Below are 18,683 nucleotides of genomic sequence, written 5' to 3'. Positions count from 1 at the left end.
CGGAGCATGTTTATGTATAGTACTGATACATATCATGCTCCAGCTGTTGTAACGCAACCTTGGCACTTGTATGTTTATTTATAGTACTAATACAGACCATGCTCTACCTGTTCTTACACAACCATGACATCAGTTAGGGCCATGTTATCATTAGTACTGATACAGATTATGCTCCAGCTGTTGGTAGCAAACCATGTCCACAGTCAGAGCATTTTTATCTATAGTACTTATACAGAACATGCTCTAACTGTTGTTACCCAACCATGACAACAGTTGGGGTCTGGTTATCTATAGTACTGATGCAGACAATGCTGCAGCTGTTGTAACACAACCATGACAACATTTGGGGTCTGGTTATCTAAAGTAATGATGCAGACCATGATGTACCTGTTTATATTTAGTACTGATACAGACCATGCTCTAGCTGTTGTTACCGGTCAATGACAACAGCCGAAGCATATTTATCTATTGGAATGATATAGACTATGCTCTAGCTATTGCTACCGGACAATGACAACAGCCTGAGCAGGTTTATCTATTGTACTGATACAGACCATGCCCTAGCTGTTGTAACACAACCATGAGAAAAGTTGTGTCGTTGGTATCTATAGTACTAATACAGACCATGCTCTAGCTGTTGTTACACAACCATGAGAATTGTTTGGGCCTTGTTACATTACCGATACAGACCATGCTGTAGCTGTTGCCGGACCATGACAACAGCCGGAAATGTTCATCTATAGTACTAATACAGACCATGCTCCAGGTGTTGTTACACAACCATGACAACAGTTGGGGCCTGTGTATTTATAGTAATAATACAGACCATGCTCCATCTGTTGTTACCGGTCCATGACAACAGCCGGAGCATTTTATCTTTTGCACTGATACAGACCATGCTCTTGCTGTTTCTACCGGACCATGACAACAACCGGGGCATGTTTATCTATTGTACTGATTTATACCATACTCCAGCTGTTGTAACACAACAATGACCACATTTGGGGTCTGGTTATCTATAGCACTGATACAGAGCATGCTCTAGCTGTTGTTACCGGTCAATGACAACAGCCGCAGCATGTGTATCTATTGTAATGATATAGACTATGCTCTAGCTGTTGCTACCGGACAATGACAACAGTCGGAGCAGGTTTATCTATTGTAATGATACAGACCATGCTCTAGCTGATGTAACACAACCATGAGAAAAGTTTGGGCCAGGTTATCGTTAGTACTAATACAGATTATTCTCCGGCTATTGTTACCGGACAATGGCCACAGTCAGAGCCTGTTTACATATAGTACTGCTACAGACCATGCCCTAACTGTTGTTACACAATCATGACAACAGTTGGGGGTCTGATTATCTATAGTACTGATACAGACCATGCTGTAGCTTTTGTAACACAACCATGACAACAGTTGGGGTCTGGTTATCTAAAGTAATGATGTAGACCATGCTGTACCTGTTGTAACACAACCATGACAATAATTGGGGTCTGGCTATCTAAAGTACTGATGCAGACCATGATGTAGCTGCTGTAACACAACCATGACAAAAGTTTGGGCATGGTTATCTAAAGTACTGATACACACAATGTTCCAGCTGATGTAACACAATCATGAAAGCAGTTGGGACCTGGTTATATTTAGTACAGTTACAGATCATGCTCTAGCTGTTGTACACAACCATGACAACAGTTGGGGCCTTGTTATCTATAGAACTGATACAAACCATACCGGTCAAAGACAACAGCCGGAGCAGGTTTATCTATTGTACTGATACAGACCATGCTCTAGCTGTTGTAACACAACCATAAGAAGCGTTTGGTCATTGGTATCAATAGTACTAATACAGACCATGCTCTAGGCTTTGTTACACAACCATGACAACAGTTGAGGCCTTGTTATCTATCGTACTTATACACACCATGCTCTATCTGTTGTTACACAACCATGACAACTGTTGAGGCCTTGTTATCTATAGTACTTATACACACCATGCTCTATCTGTTGTTACACAACCATGACAACAGTTGAGGCCTTGTTATCTATAGTACTTATACAAACCATGCTCTATCTGTTGTTACACAACCATGACAACAGTTGGGGCCTGGTTATCTATAGTACTTGTACAGACCTACTTTAGCTGTTGTTACCGGACCATGACATCAGTTGGAGCCTATTTATCTGTATTTATGATACAGATCTTGCTCTGACCATGACAACAGTGGGTGCATGGCTAAAGTAATTTCAAAACAGTACAAATAACGTTTGTAGAAAAAAAAATGATGCAAATATGATCAAATTCTGCACAGTTAACTTTTGTGTATACCATTCGATATAGCATTAATATTTCAAACGGTGCGTGCCGTGGAAAGAATTGTGATACCTTATCTTCATATATATGTCAAATATTGAAGCAGCCATTTCAATGTATGTTGCCACAAAAAGTAAACTTATGATACCGTATTTTTTGCCTCGTAAATGACCTATAGGCTGCTCCATGAGGGATATGTCACTGGGTGAGAAAACTGTACAGCGTAACCAGGACTCGAACCCGGGGCCTTTCGCTTACTGGACGAACTCTTTTGACAGAGCTACCCGGTCCCTTACACATTTTATCCACTTTAAACATAGTTTGAATTGTAGAGAACGGCATTCATTTTTCTCGTTAGTTATCATAAGGGCAATGACTGTGAATTTAAAGGCTAAAATAACTCTAAAAGAGATATGTAAGATTAGAATTTTAATCATAAAACATCATAATTAGGTTCAGGAAATACATGCTGTTTTGCTTCCTCTGAAGTGCATGTCTAACTAACAATTTTAACTTGAAAGCAATGATGTCTACAAAAGGAAACACTAAGTTACAGGGAGTTTTGTTGCATATGTTTTATATTCAAACATTATTTTAAATGTTCTGCTGGCGATTTTTGTTTATTTGTATGTTTGTCTACTTGCTTTACATGAATTAAATATTTTGAACCATACCTCAAAACTTTCTATTTCAAGGTAATTAATTATTTTGAACAAAATTGCATTAAACGTTGCAGTTTCATGGTGTAAGTGTAACCTATGTATATAAGAAAAAATATACGAATTCAAATTGCACTAACCAGTTCCAGTTAAATGAAACTACTACATCGTTATTTCATCCGCATACGTGTCCACTTGATAGTTTTCAAGGCCACATAAACGGAAAAAATGAGACAAATCAGGCTTATAATCATTTTGTTGTATGTTACATAACGTTGACAACCCTACTAAGTCATATTGTACGGTAGGATACGTCACAATATGGAACTTAAATGATATGTATAAATGTTGGAATTTCCGACATCTATAAAAAGTAACCAATTGACGCATGCGCATTTTGCAACCATGCGCGGCCTGTTGTCGTTATCCCTCTCCCAGGTTAGTGCCGTAGATGAGAAAGTTTATCTGGCGAGGTGGAGGAGGTTATCGGGTGAGCCGAAGGCATATTCGTAATGACGTCACTTATATAATGACGTAATCACCGACGCAGTAATGTGGTTACAATTAAAAATCGCAACAACTTCTTCGTTTTTGAATAAAAACTCATTATTTGACTGTTGGGACATTTCCAACACAATGGTGATGGTTTCAATGCAAAATTTCATATGACAACAATATCGATCATAAGGTCACATTGATCAACTGACCGTATATCACTGGTCACGTGTCAACTGACGGTATATCAAAAAAGATATACGGCACCCTGATATCGGGTCGAAAATACTGCAAGTGACAGGATAAACATGTATATATGTATACATGTAAGAAAGATTAAAAAAAATAACATGAGTTGGTTTTATTATCGGTTTAATTTGTTCAAATATACATTAACGTTTTTTAGAATAATCTCCAGACCATATTTTGCATGTTGTTATGGAACCACAATTTATTTTTGGCCAAAACGTCCTATCCAGAAAATTTGCCTGGCCAAAACATCCTAGGCCGAAACATCCTAGGCCAAAACGTCCAGGCCAAATTGTCCGTGGCAAAAACATCCGTCCACTATAAAAATCATCCCTTTTCATAATTAATAGTACTTTCCAAATTGAAAGATAGACAAGTTCATTATTGTAATTTAGCATGGTAAGGATTAAGTTTCTGATATCGTGTCTAAATAGAAATATCATATTTGCGTGACTTGAATAGGTACTGCTGACAAACACTACTACAACATGTAATAACAATAACTTCATCAATATCTCAATTTTAGAATAGCAGACTTAACTAAGTAATAACAATATTTTTCGTGTAATTTGGGCCAGGATCTTTACTCAGTAAATATTTACGGAACAACTCTGTTTACGATGTGAATTTTAAATTTGTTCTGATTCTTTCTACTGTCATACGATTCATGAAATAAGGGTAAAAATCGTAAAAACAAATTTCATGAAAGAAAGGGAAAAGACTATATAAAGACAGAAATATATTACAACGCAAAAACCATAAAACCATAAAATACTTATAGTAAGTGGGGTAACATATCTTTTATGACCCGCCTTGAAACAACACTGACCGGATATTATTTACCCCTAGGCAATATTGTAATACACAATAAAAGTCAAAGGGTAATTTTAAGTTATTTGTTACAATTAAATCAAATAATAGATATCGCATTTTTTTTTTAAAACGAATGATTAAAGAATGTACCAAAAACATGCATTAATTTAAGAATACAGAATAATATATACAATGGAGGTTCGGAAAGAAGCAGAATTATCAGTTCATCAAGGCTATCTTTCAAATTAACGTTTGGTCATATTATGAATAACAGAAAATGATTTAAAAAAAAAAAAAAAAAAAAAAAAAAAAAACTTTTATAATCCTATATGAAGAAAAAATGATGACCGCGTCGGAGATCGGACCCGGACCGCCGCGGCAATAAAAAAGTCTCCAGATCCTTCGGCAAAAAATAATAATGGTAACTGGAAATTAATAAATTAATCGTCGTTATATTTCTTAAGAATGCTTTGAAACTCAATTACTGACAGACTATATTTTACGGAAAGACATGAGAATTAGTTGCTTTAAGTATATTTTGCGATGAAAATTAAAAGCATTTGTATATTTAATGCGAACTGAACACTAAATCCTCCCTAGCGTTATTTTAAACGACAGCGGATCTAGGTTTCGGCGTTTCTGAGTTCAACAATCAATTTGTTTTAAATTGTCTAATTACAATTTCTTTTTTTTTTTTTTTTTTTTTTTTTTTTTTTTTTTTTTTTTTTTTTTTTTGTCAATGTGAAGTTGCCTACAATTTATAGGCTTTGAGATATAACAATTTGTACCGACAAAGTCAGACTAGCAGACGACAATATTTCCGTACAGCTTCCGAGTACTTACGGATGATGGCGGAAAAAGCCGGAATATTTAAGAAATGTTCACTGTACAATAAAATTCAAAAAGGACCAAACAAACCATTATAAAATTTAAAACAAATTACACATAACGAAAATTAAATAATTTTTCTACATTTTTAGGGGTATCGAATTTTTGATTTTTTTGCGGAAAATATCTCATTTTATCTGTTATATTTGAAAAGGTCAGTTTCTTTTTACCCGTTTCCTATAGAGTCTATATGAATTGAGGTGGGTCTATTTAAAGTGAAAAAGGACCAACCAAATATTAAAATATTTTTTTAAAAAAATATTCATAATATCCGGAATAAATTAAACTTTAATTTGTGGGGTATCGAATTTTTGATTTCCAAATAGAACTTTTTCTATTTAACTTTAAGTATTTTTTTCCTTCTTTGTTTATATAGGCAAATTTATCGATTTTCCAATAGATCGATGTTACTAAAAGTTGGTAATGTGCCATTTTGACAGCAGGAGCCCTTGTCTATATTATAACTATATAGATCTAAATAGGGGTTACTATACCCAAGACTAGGGGTGTAACGATACATCGAACTATCGATGCATTGCGATACTAAGTGTCCCGATAGCATGCATTGATAGAAAAGTCACGATCCAATAACAATCGCCGATAGTTCCTTCAACAATCGATAGTTTCGATAGTTTTGAAATTTTAGTAAATACAGAAATAATTTATAATTAATAAACCAAGAAACAGAGCCAGCTTTCATTTGCACCTCGGAACATGTTTATGTCTCCATTACAATAATTACCCCCACGGAATTAAACTACCATAAATGACTGAGAAGTCTGGGAGATAATTAATAAATTTAGTTTCTTAGAAACTTTGATTAAATATGTTTAAATAACCTGTTAATTTTAGATGAGAAAATGTACTATGGACATGGAGAAAGAAGGCTATTTGTATTATACAGCAAACTGTTCGGTAGGGCCCTTCATTTAGTGCTGGTACACCTTAATCCGATCCGTTCATTTTCGTCTTTTTCGATGCTTTGGGTTATTAAACATGTTGACTTTCGCAACAAAATGGCCGATTCGTTTGAGTATACCTTCAGGGTTCGAATTTAAGCTCGCATACTCGCGAAATGCGAGTGCAAATTTCAAACTGCAAGGTGAGATTTCAGACACCAGCATTTTTTTGCGAGTGAAGATTTTTGGCCGAATAATGTGCATTTCTAACGGTCGTCTCGATCTTACACTGTTCTTTCTTTTGGAGCACTCTTTCATCTTTCGTCGTGAAAGGACGTTTACACTCGATACTTGTCCTGTGCGCATGTCTTTTCAACTGCTGACAAGTACCTGCGCCAATTTTGATGACGTTTACCGCATCCGGTGGGGTTTTTTTTGGTAATCTATTAATAAGTTACTATTTATATAGCGCAAATACGATTGGCTGGATTTGTCACGTGGATGTTTGTGTTAATGTTCTAAGAAAGTAACATGTCGCGGAAAATGCAAGTTGTTTTTCATTTAGCAAGTTAAAAAAATACCACTTGCGAAAAAATGCAGGTAGAAAATCAGGCTAAATTCGAACCCTGACCTTGCATAGGTTTAGGCATACAGACACTAAATAGCCTGAGCACCTATGAAAAAATGGTAGTCGCATAATGGCGGATTCAAATAGTTCTCAGTTTTTTTTTGCTGTAAGAAGGATTTTCCTTGAAATCATTGCTATATATTGGTTGAAATCATATTGCATGTCTATACTTGACATACTGGTAGCATTTGCATGTTGAAAAAAGACTCCAAACTGATTTAACATGTGAAATTTATTCATACACCCCTACCCTAAATTGTGATTGTCATTTCAGTGTAAAAATTACGGTGTGTCCGTTTGACCAGAAATATTTTTCTTGCATCAAACATGACCCCTACTTTTCTTTGGATATTTTTACAGTATCAGTGTTGATCTACAAGAAAATGTAAGCTAAAGAAATTTAAAATGGGTCTAGGTGTGTATTGCAGCATTGTGAAAACTTGTCATTTTATATAGAATATATAGTGGTGGCTATTTATTGTGTTATAACCTTTATTGTTTTACTTATTGTTCCAAAGCCAAAGAAGGCAAGAAATATTTAATGCTAGAATTATTTCTGTCCGTTTCAGTTATACAAACATCTCAACGTGTGTTAACAGCAATTATAAACAGTGCCGTCTGTTACACTGTGTAACAATGCCAGTTGGTAGCTTTACTGTATAAAATATGATGGCCGATAACTATTGCAATAGTATCGCAATAGTAACCTGCAATAGAATAGTATCGCAATAGTTTTTAAGCAATATCAATAGTATTGCAATAGTCTAACTTGGCCTCAATAGCCACCCCTACCCAAGACCACCCCAAAACCTTTATATGATATAGATCTACTCCTTTGATTTATTTTTACTTCAAACTGTGAAAGAAAATGTCATGTTTCATATATAGAACTAGACTGTTGTACAGTATTTGTCAGTAAGCCCCTACGTACGAGAACTGTATAATTATAACTTGGGCACAATCTCTACCCGATCACTCATTGTAGTCATTCGGACATCTGTTTTTGTCAATTTCCATTTTTCAAGCTTACAGAATAGCGGACTGAAAACATCCCTGTTGTTTATAGAAGTAGAACTAAACCCCTCCCATAAAAATTTCAATGTAGGCCTACAGTACACAAAACCTGAACGCTTCGTCAAAAATTCAAATAGGACTCGAGCGTATTTCAATTGTTCAGTTATTTTAAATTTGCGGGTAACAGTTCAGGGTACATGTATACATCATTCCTGCTTTGTTTTTACATAATCTGAAACTTACATAACAGGAACTGCCTGGAAAATGTTGACAAATTATCAAAATTTGCTGTCTGCTTGTTACCATATGTAATGGCGTAAGGGTAGTAAAGGGGAATAACTCTTGATTGCACAATTATATGTACAGTAGAGATAACTTGAGAAAACAGTTGGAATAACTTTAATATATTAGATCTAGATAAATCTATATAATGCTGCAATATGGAATACTTTTTTAAAGAGTTTATAAATTATGATAAAAGCAACTCAAAACCGAATTCGATCATGACAAAACATAACAACAACAACTTCGACAACAGCAATAAATGTATGTTATTAGCTTTTCTACTTTAGGAAAGGGTAAGACTTTTTTCTTGAGAAGAAATGGACCTGAGTATTATTAGACCTAAAAATCTATTATTTGATTGAAAATCTTGACTTTTCTTTGAGCAAAACATTATTTATAAACATTTAAATCATGAGAATATATAATTATCACAATAAACAAAAACTTTTTATCACATAAATCAATAAGGAGATCGGAGCGAAGACCTGAATGTATTAGAATATTCTATTTCAAAATGTGAAATATTCTGTCAATGTTTCCGGTGATATTTTCAAGTGTTGATCTCAGTTCATGCATGATAGGACGCGACTTCTGCTCTAACATATCTGTTTTTTCTATCAAATCTCTGTTCATTTCCAGTGTCTCCGCCAGTGACGCCAACCTCTGCAATTTTATGTCAATCCATTGAAGACTTTTCATGACTTCAGTGAAAATTCTCAGTATAATAAGGGTTTCTTTCACTTGTTTGTCGTCTGCTGCTTTCAGAAAATTAGAAATGGTCACGTTTCTTGATTTGAAGACGTAATCCTGATATGTTCTGACTTCTTTCAGAAGGTCATGGAACTCAGCATCTGTCCTGTCGGCTTTCACGCGGAATTCTGCAGCTCGTTTCCAGAAATCTATTGTAAAAAACGAACCACAGAATGCTACAAATATCATAACACAAAGTAAAAAGTATCGCAATCTTCCTTTCGCAAATACAGACCCTAGGCCTATAATACAGTAAGCGATGCAAAAAAAAGATATTGCTACTGCAGACGAAGCGTCATTATCCAGCTGCCTCGCTTTATCCCTGAAATCCTGAGCTTTTCTCTCAAGTCCATAGGCGAATTTCCGCCTTTGTCTTAAGAATTCATCATAAATTTTGAATTCTCTTTTGATTCCAATATCAGTTCCGTAACTATTTTCGTAAGTTCTTTTGTAGTAGAAAACAAATGCCAGAATTTCTCTCTCAAAGAATATTATGTTTTCGTGTAATTTTCTGAACTGTGGTCTAACTTTTTTAGCCAGTTTGTCAATTGTCAAGCCGTTGACATGGTACGCTCTTCTTGTTTTAGATAAAACAGAACTAAAATGGTGGATTTCGCTTCCTTCTAGAACAATGGTTTTGTAAAAGCTTTCACAAACTTGATGGGCACTGGTGACTAAAGTCTGCACATCATCCGTTCTCCCGTCAATAAACAGCAGCTGTACGTAACCGGGAATTTTTAGCCCGGGTTCCGGCTTATAGTCTGAAAGTATGTCATTTTCAAGACACACGTGATACACGTGCAATGTGGTAGTCCCGAACTGAACAACCAAATAAGTTGCAACCAGATATCCTGTAAACATAAAAGAAAATAATTGGTCAATTAAAAAAGGAAAGAATAGAAAACATCAGGAAAATGTTGCGTAAAACACCAATGAAACTGTCATAGGATGATTACATACGAACGAGACTCATTACGTTCGAATGCTTCTTTAAGAGAAACATCATACCATAAAACTGAATATCAACATGCTGTGCGATAATCATACCACCGCGTATTTTCAGGAAAATAAGTAGATCAGAATATGTGCAAGCAAGCCTAGAGTGTTAAAGGGCCTGGGGCTGTTTTGCCTACAATGTTCGAGCATATCAAGGAAAAAGAATCAAGAAATAATTTATAACAAAATAGTACTTTAATTAACACTATCTATGCACGACGGGCGGTTATACGTCGGGCGTAATAAATAAAGTTAAAACACTCTTTTGCTATAAATCATTTCGATTCTAACTTGCCTTTAAGGACGTATGCTAGAATTTGGTGCGAAAATTTTCCCAATAACAGAAATTCTTCAAACTTTGGATATTGAAGGACAATTATCTAAGAAACAAAAAAATGCAATAAAAATCATAGGTTACCGGTATCAAAAAAGAGTTATCTGCCCTTGAAAACGGCATTTCCCCCAAAAATGACGTTTTTAGGGGCAGATAACTCTTTTTCGATACCGGTAACCTATGATTTTTATTGCATATTTTTGTTTCTTAGATGATTGTCCTTCAATATCCAAATTTTAAAGAAATTCTGTTATTGGGAAAATTTTCGCCCATCTCATATACAGGGAATTCTAGCGTACGCCTTTAATCTAAAACAGTATATAAAACATACTAGCGTTCTTTCTTGGTCGCAACAATAACTTTGACGTCACCGCACGTTAACGTGACGTCATTCTAGCGTAAGCGTGTTTTAACAGATACAAGCATAATATTAGAACGATGTCTAAAAACTAATTGAACCTTTTGATTAGTTTCACATGAAAATTACGTGCAGCTACTGAAAGAACACTTTGACCTATATTGTATTGTTTTGATCTCATTTTTGACCTATAATTGTTCCATGTCCTAGATAACCAACCCGGATGTACTAGATTTTAAAAAAGAAACAAGACTTTCTTGCGTTAGATGCATGATGTTGCTTTAGAGGGATCTCTTTTTGTAATATATACAAACATATAAATATAAATGAAGATATTTTACCATTCAATTTTATTGCTTTTTAGCCTAACGCCACTAAATCGAAACGAAAGTAGGTTCTAAAAATGCATCTAGGTCAATGATAATTTATGTATGTACCCATGATTTAAAATCATGTCTCCAGATTTTAAATAAACATTTAAATACTACAGTGTCATTCAGTTCTACTAAAATACATACCGAACGCTCTGTAACAGAATAACATGTTGAAAACAAAGAGTAAACAAAACGAAACAGAAACAAAAGCTCGGGTATTTTTTTTAATCTGTTTCGTAAAAACAAAAACAGGAAGTAGGCTTATATATATAAATAGTTTGCTTGAAATATTTATGAAATAAGTATGGAATCCTGCAAGGACATTACGCGTTAAGGGAGTAAGTGACACAGTGGTTAACAGGTTGGACTACAACACCAACGATCCGGGTTCGATTCCCGGTCGCGACTACACAGCCATCCGGTATTCAGAATTGTGGTGCTGAATCTCTGAGGTCCTTCCGGGGAGATTCAGTGCCGGGCTCTGAGCTTCGACAGAGTCCACGCACAGCTACTGGGGTCCCTCCTTCAATCCACAACATGCAAAGAGAAGAAGGAGGAACATACCAAGGAGAAGATCCAATCCGCAATAACCTTTCAGCTGATGCATTGGAATGCGGAGGGTGTCTTCAACAAGATGATTCACTTAAACTGGTACTGTTCCTAGAGTGGATTCTCGGGAGTTTACGCAGAAAAGATGTCCTTAAACTAAGGTCGATGACATGACGTGGCACCAAAACTATGACGGTGAGTTGAGACGTCTTTTGTTTCGAGGTAAGTCGGCGTATTAATAATATCTGTCATGTGTTTGCGAATCGGATAGAAATATCCGTCCCGAGGGCACCTGCGCATTGGGCGGTAATGAGGCTTGCCCAATTACCGCCCATGCGCAGGTGGCCGAGGGACGGTTATTTCCATCCGATTCGTAAACACATGACAGATATTTTTTCTTGCATATCGTCTACATGTTAGCATTTTATTCTGGCAGATTATTTTTCTTGCATACCGTATTTTACAAATAACAGGTAGAAATATTTTCTTTGTAGCACTCTTTCTTATAGCAGAGCGCGGGAAATTAACGTCCGTAAGCAGAAGTGACGTCATGATGTTTTGAGTTACGCACAATAACAAAGTTCCACTTAGATCCAGCACAGGCTCGAGTATCGGACTTGAAATGAATTAATCATGACTAGAGCGGTAGAAAAGCTGTTTTTATTCATATGCTATAATATATCATTACATTTTGTTTACTATGTCGTTTTTATTTTGGTTTAACATGTGGCGGATATGTGTGCTTTTATCAGTCTTAATCATAATTATTTGATTAAACTTAGGCCCGGTACTCGAGTCCGTGGGTGAGACACAGTCGGTCGACGTAACCGTACGATAATAGTCAGTAAAATATTTTTTTGAGGGTGGGGTGGGGGTCACGCTTAAGTACAGTAGAACATTTGGTATAGTATGTAGTAAAGTTTAGTACTTTTCTGACTATAAACATGTTAGTTTTAAGTTATAGTACATGACATGATGCAAAATATTTTTTTAAAGAAAAAAAAAACAACAATCGGATTCGAGGCATTTGAGCTCGCGTTTGTACCGTCTTGTGATCTAAGTATATATTTCTATTTCTTAAAGGAAAACTAACAGTTTTGCACCAGATCTTGTTTTAACACGACTCCGATTTAGATAATCAGATAAAAGGATTGAAGATCTTTCATTACGTCAATATGAAAATCCATTTTAAAGTTATTTAAAGATCTTTGTATTTGTTTACGATTGTATTGATCTACCGATACATATTTTAAACGGTTAACTGTTTATAACGATCGATATCGTTTGAATTAAATTATGCCATGTCTGTCAGTTCTTAATTTTTGTAGGATTTTTGTTGTGCCCTTTTGTTAAAATATATCTTGACCAAACTTTACTGTAGGCTTTGTCGGCAATTTCAAACAAGTTATGACACATAACCGAAATACGATACATATACCTACAAGACGCGTTTCTCCTTAAATATCTTAATCCGGCATTGTTTAAACAATAATTTTCAATATGTCGCGCATTTTATAGTTTTTAAGCGTCGAGGATAAAACATTAGAAGGTACTGTCTTTATTTACTTTTTTTTCAGAACAATAATGTATCTAATACGTTGTATTTAGTGATAATTTACTTTCATAATAACAATTTAAGATGTAAATTAAATGTATTATCAACAAGAGCTGTCGGAGGACAGCGACGTTTGACTATTCAACAGCCTTATCAATTGATTGAACATATAAGTCGGAAAATGGGGCACAATTTTGTAAAAATGCAAAACAGAGTTATGGAACCTCAGATAATCACAGTGAACAAGTGTGTGAAGTGTTGTTTCAGTCCATTCTCATCAGTTGGTACTGAAATACTAGCTTATAGACAATAAAAACTGATGATAATTCAAAAAAGGGCATGGTTTTGTAAAAATGCATGCAAAGTAGAGTAGCAGAACTTATGCAATGTAAGTCATTTGTCACAGTGAATAAGTGTAAATTTCAATCCATTGCCCAAAGTGGTTACTGAGACACCAGCTTACCTTCGTAGAAAACCTTTACCAAATCAAGAAGCCGACGCTGACTATTATTCGAATAGTCGAGCTAAAAACGTTTTTGCTACTAGTAAAAAGTTGGAACGAGTAGTAAAGACGTTTTACTGGTCACGTTTTTTTTTTATAAAACTATCGTCGCGCAATGTTCTGTTCTGTTCTGTTCAAACATCGTTTTTAAATGTTTCATTTCAGGTGCGGATCATGATGAATATCCTTAGTCTCAAGAAGAAATTCACTGATGTCCTGTTCTTGGACAGGTTTTCTCAATCCTGTTTCTTATTCGGACTTGTGGGAATAGCTACATTCGGGATACTTTTCGCTATACCGTACATGTACAATGACTTCAGCGAAAAAGTTGTGTTGTTTGCGCGTGCTTTTGGAGTATTTCTTGCATTCCAAATGCTTATAAACTGGTTTTGTATGAAATTTGTGGACAACGGATACAATCCAGATCGTGACGGTACGATGCCGGATGGAATACAAATGGGTCAGAATATTAGTCGTATCCCAGTAGCAGACAGCAAACAAACAAGCAGAAACAATAGAAGAAGCCAAAGTGATCTGAACACGTTAAATAAACGAAATGTAGGGAGTGTGATGTATGTTGCTTCTGAACTACCAAAAACTGCTGAAGAACAGCCGAAACGGACAACTTACCCATATTTCTCATGGACGCCATGTTTGCGATGCAACAGACCGCGTCCCCCAAGGTGCCACCATTGCCCCCAGTGTAATGTTTGTGTTTTAAAGCGGGACCATCACTGTCATTTCGCAGGCGCTTGCATTGGGTACAAGAATCTTAGACATTTTTCAGTGTTCTTATTTTGGGCGTCAGTCGCCACCGTGTTTTCAACTTTACACGCTGTGCCATATTATTATTACCACGTGATACAAAACACGAGCTTTTTCGACTTGATATTTCCGGTTGCTATTGCACGATCGGCACTTGGATATATAAGCTGGAAGAACGCATTTTTCATAGTGCTTTCATGGATTCTGGTTACATTTTTATATTGGGCGACTTCATTCCTACAAATTGTTGTAGATTTAATTAGATTAGGAAAAACAACTTTCGAAAGAGACCACAAGATGGAACTTACAGATAAAAGATGCCTCTCGGATAAACTGAGATCTGTGTATGGAAATTACTGGATATTGAATTTCATTATACCGCTCCATTTTGTGTTCGAACCTATAGATGATCCATTGAACTGGCCATACATAAAGGCCTGACATTTTCCCAAGTGTTTTTCAGATTAGATGAAACTTGACGGTTTCCTTTTACTTGTATCAAGACCGGTATAAAAAAAAAGTCAGTGACAAATGTTCTCAGATATGGGGAAGAAGGGATAGGGATGGGGAGTGGAGGGGTAATCCTAGTCACTTTTCGGCTATATTGACTTTACAAAATACGTTTTGTGCAATTTTATTTTATGCCTCTGTGTAGTGTTTGTATGGTGTGTTTGCCTGGCTTCGCACACTCTATCTTTAGTTCATATTTAAGTTTATTTTATAAGTTTTGCAATTCTTGTGTGAGGTGACACAGTATTTTCCACAGAAGGATGAAACGCCTTCCTTACAGCTTCGCCTAAACAACTGTATCTTAAAAGACTTATTTTTGGACGATTTAATAAAATCATGTTTAAGATTATAAATGCATATTTTGTACATTATAACATGCAACTATTACATTTTAGTGAGGTTGATATGAGGGTTTATCGACCTCGGAATAGTGATATTGACCGAGCTAAGTTGATATCACTTTTCCCATGCGATCAATCCTAATACTGAACGTCGACAGTTGTATCATGAAATCGGTTGGTATTTTAGAGAGTGGGTGAGTTGGGTTTTACGGCGAATCGACACAAAATGGTCATATATCGGCGATGTATTTTAGTGTAATTGCCTAATTGCCTTAATAATGTAATGTCAGAAAATCATATTTAAAGGAGGATTTTTTGTTTGTTCGGCTCTTGAGTCAATATCACTTTTATAACTAATCATGTGATTGCTTTCAGGCCAATGGAAATGACAATAAAAATAAATTTGAAAATATTACACAGTTATTGCCTGTTATAGTGAGTCGGTCATCAACTTCCTTTCGTTTTCTTATTAAGACAAAACACATTAACATTTGTACCAAGTTTGATGCTTTCCCCACACATGGTTTTATCAAATTGAATTATAATATGATTTGTGGATTTATCGATAACAACCAAGGGCGTAGCCCGAGGCTAATACTAGTACACTTTTCCCATGTAACATATAGGGTCGGTATGAAGATATCAAGTGTAAAATGTTTGAAATACACACAATGTATATCCCCAGAACAAATACATTTTTAACAAAACTGCATATTTATTAATATTTGGTTTTTAGCACTCAAGAAAATTGTATTATGAAATAAAATGAATATAAAAGGGACTTGTCAACTTTAAAATGCATTTCACAGCCAGCTCTGACACGTCAGGCTATTTATAACACGTTACCAGATTAACAAAGGGTGACGGACTTAATATCGATCTCTTAACGCAAACAATACTTTGTTAAGTCTCGGGTATATTGGAAATTAGAAATAGTCAATATAAGACCAATGTAATGTACATACGTATATATTGATCAGATTATATTGGTTTTCAATAGTGTGTTGGTGTACATTCACTTTAAGTTAAATCACTTCCAAGATTTAGGAATATGTTTGATATTTTATAAAAGACATACATTCACAGGTAAGTTTATATCTTTTTTACATGTGTGTTCTTAATAAGAATGAAATGTAGAACGAATGTTTCCTGGTGCAAGGAAACACAACTGCAACGAATGTGTTAAACATTGCAAGATCGAAGATTTCAAAAATCGTAACGAAAATACATTGAAAGTATGCATAATATATTTCTATCCGACGCTTTACAAACCAATGCATGGCATTATATTTTGACTAAAACTAGTGGATAGGCTTCGCAATGCTTCAGACAGTACAATTATAGTGTACGTCCGTCTGTCCGCATGGATATACACATAGAAAGTCATTTTTGTGTTGTGCGAACAATTAGACCTGTACACGTACACTTACAGCGTTGATCTGGTCAGATGCATTATTTACACGTGCAGTAAAAATCAAAATTTGCAAACTCTTTATTTACTCTGAAACACTTGCTGAAGGGTTCGATAGCGTCCATTCTACATCGTCTTTCAGATGGATCAAATTAGATTTTCATCATTCCTTTACCTTCTAGGAGACAAGATGCCGTACGAAAGCAAAGGCTTCAAAGATGACATGAGAAGGTTAAAGCGGGCTGTCATCGCCATAGTTTCTGACGTGTGGTTTCTAAATAGAGTCTCACAATGTTGCTTCGTGGTTGGTCTCAGTGGCATAGGTGGTGTTGGAGTTATATTTGCTATACCGTACCTTTATACGGATTATAGTGAAAATGTGGTATTCTATGTACGAGCTTTTGGCTGTTTCCTGGCATTACAAATGATCGTCAACTGGCTGTGCATCAAATTCGTGGGGACCAGTTACAACCCGTTCCGTGACGGCGTAATTCCGGATGGAATTTCAATGGGTGAGAATATCAGCCGTGTCAGATACGCAGACGAGAATCAAAACAATGGTCTGACCAACAGTCGTGGAAGAAAGGACGCTACGACGGTTAATTTAGGCACAGGAAGTACCGGAAGTCTTATGTATGTTGCTTCCGAGTTGCCGAAATCCGCAGAGGAAGGACCTAAAAGAACTGCTTATCCATATTTTTCATGGACGCCGTGTCTGCGTTGTAACAGACCTCGTCCACCTAGATGCCACCACTGTCCAATGTGTAACACATGTGTTCTGAAGCGTGACCATCATTGCTTTATTGCAGGAGCGTGCGTAGGGTACAGAAATCTGCGACATTTCACAGTTTTTCTATTCTGGGCGTCCGTGGCAACAACATTTGCTACCCTGCACGCGCTACCCTACTATTATTACGATGTGTTACCGTACACGAGTTACTTTGACTTCATATTTCCAATAGCAATAACACGTGCAATGTTTGGATATATAGACGTAAAATTTGCCCTGTTTATAGTGCTAGGATGGATTCTTTTAGGATTTCTATTTTGGTCAATTTCTTTTCTTCAGGTTGTAGTGAACTTAATAAAAGCGGGTAAAACAACATTCGAAAAAGAATATAAAATGGAATTGACTGACACACGAGGATTTCTGGGTAAAATAAGAGCTGTATACGGAAATTACTGGATATTAAACTTCATAGTGCCGCTACATAATGTGTTTGAACCAATAGACGACCCAGTAAGGTGGCCGTACATAAAAGCATAAAACTGCATTTATGAAGTTTATTATGTTCGTTCATATAAAAAAGGAATATTTCATTAATGCATTTTTTTTTCATTTAACTGAACATAAGACAATATCAGTTGACATAATTATATGTGATTATATTAGAGATTTTTTTACATATCAACTTCGAAACCTCATTACTGTACCGGCGTGTAGTAAAATGTTTCACATGTACGTTAGCCGTATAGGTACGCCCCTGAATTGTAACTTTAGTTAAAACTTAAAGACACGCTTCAGGCTCAAGTTATTTCAAATGTGTTTCACAGACAACAATGCGCTACATACATGTGTGTTCACAGGGAAGGCAAATAGTGGACTTCAAATTTATTGTGATTGAGTCATCTTAACCGCAAGTTATGGCAAGTTACACATGTAGACTATTTTACTGCTCACAATACCAGTATAAACTTTCAATGACAATCAAACTACATTTTTAATGCAGTATTTGTTTTGTTTTCTTTTCATAACCTGTCATGTGCTAAGCAAGATGGCCCTTCGCGTTAGTTGCGCGTAATTCACGCCACAGGTTGCTGACAGTGGTTCATGATTAATTTATACATGTCGTGCAAGGTGTAGAGCTATATACATTCTGTAATTATTCAAAGTTTAAAAGGAATATGGGAATCTTCCGTACTTCGGTATAACATATATTGATTATCAACACATGGATTAATCAAATTTACGGTACGTTCAATAATTT

General features: G+C 35.7%; 3 protein-coding genes across 8 annotated transcripts in view; 2 read left to right on the top strand and 1 right to left on the bottom strand.

Moving 5' to 3' along the window:
- LOC123537626 (uncharacterized) overlaps positions 1 to 11,760 on the bottom strand; it is a 31,073-nt gene extending 19,313 nt beyond the window's left edge. Inside the window, exons 1-2 of one of the 3 annotated variants that reach the window (XR_006683581.2) lie at positions 11,627 to 11,760; positions 8,209 to 9,851 (exon numbers count right to left, since the gene is read on the bottom strand). The gene's annotated coding sequence lies outside the window, so the exon portion shown is untranslated. Of the gene's footprint in view, positions 1 to 8,208; positions 9,852 to 11,206; positions 11,372 to 11,626 lie in introns of those variants that run through there. The other 2 variants (XR_008368178.1, XM_045321460.2) reach the window with 2 other exon arrangements.
- LOC123537630 (palmitoyltransferase ZDHHC21-like) lies at positions 11,669 to 15,699 on the top strand. Of its 4 annotated transcripts, none has more exons than XM_053528906.1 (2): positions 11,669 to 11,806; positions 13,834 to 15,699. In XM_053528906.1, exons 1-2 carry the CDS (start codon positions 11,801 to 11,803, stop codon positions 14,872 to 14,874), a joined length of 1,047 nt encoding a protein of 348 aa, XP_053384881.1. In that variant the 5' UTR covers positions 11,669 to 11,800; the 3' UTR covers positions 14,875 to 15,699. The 4 variants fall into 4 exon arrangements, with proteins under 4 accessions (XP_053384881.1, XP_045177403.2, XP_053384880.1 ...); XM_045321468.2 differs by having other exon boundaries at positions 11,696 to 11,833; XM_053528905.1 differs by lacking the exon at positions 11,669 to 11,806 and adding an exon at positions 12,010 to 12,256.
- A 148-nt stretch (positions 15,700 to 15,847) lies between these two features.
- Positions 15,848 to 18,424, top strand: LOC123537627 (uncharacterized). Its single transcript, XM_045321461.2, has 2 exons — positions 15,848 to 16,370; positions 16,878 to 18,424. Exon 2 carries the CDS (start codon positions 16,886 to 16,888, stop codon positions 17,960 to 17,962), a length of 1,077 nt encoding a protein of 358 aa, XP_045177396.2. The 5' UTR covers positions 15,848 to 16,370; positions 16,878 to 16,885; the 3' UTR covers positions 17,963 to 18,424.
- The last annotated feature ends 259 nt before the right edge of the window (positions 18,425 to 18,683 follow it).

The sequence above is a fragment of the Mercenaria mercenaria genome, chromosome 17 (genome assembly GCF_021730395.1).
Source record: "Mercenaria mercenaria strain notata chromosome 17, MADL_Memer_1, whole genome shotgun sequence".
NCBI classification, from domain to species: Eukaryota; Metazoa; Mollusca; class Bivalvia; order Venerida; family Veneridae; genus Mercenaria; species Mercenaria mercenaria.
This window is presented reverse-complemented; position numbering and strand designations above follow the sequence as displayed.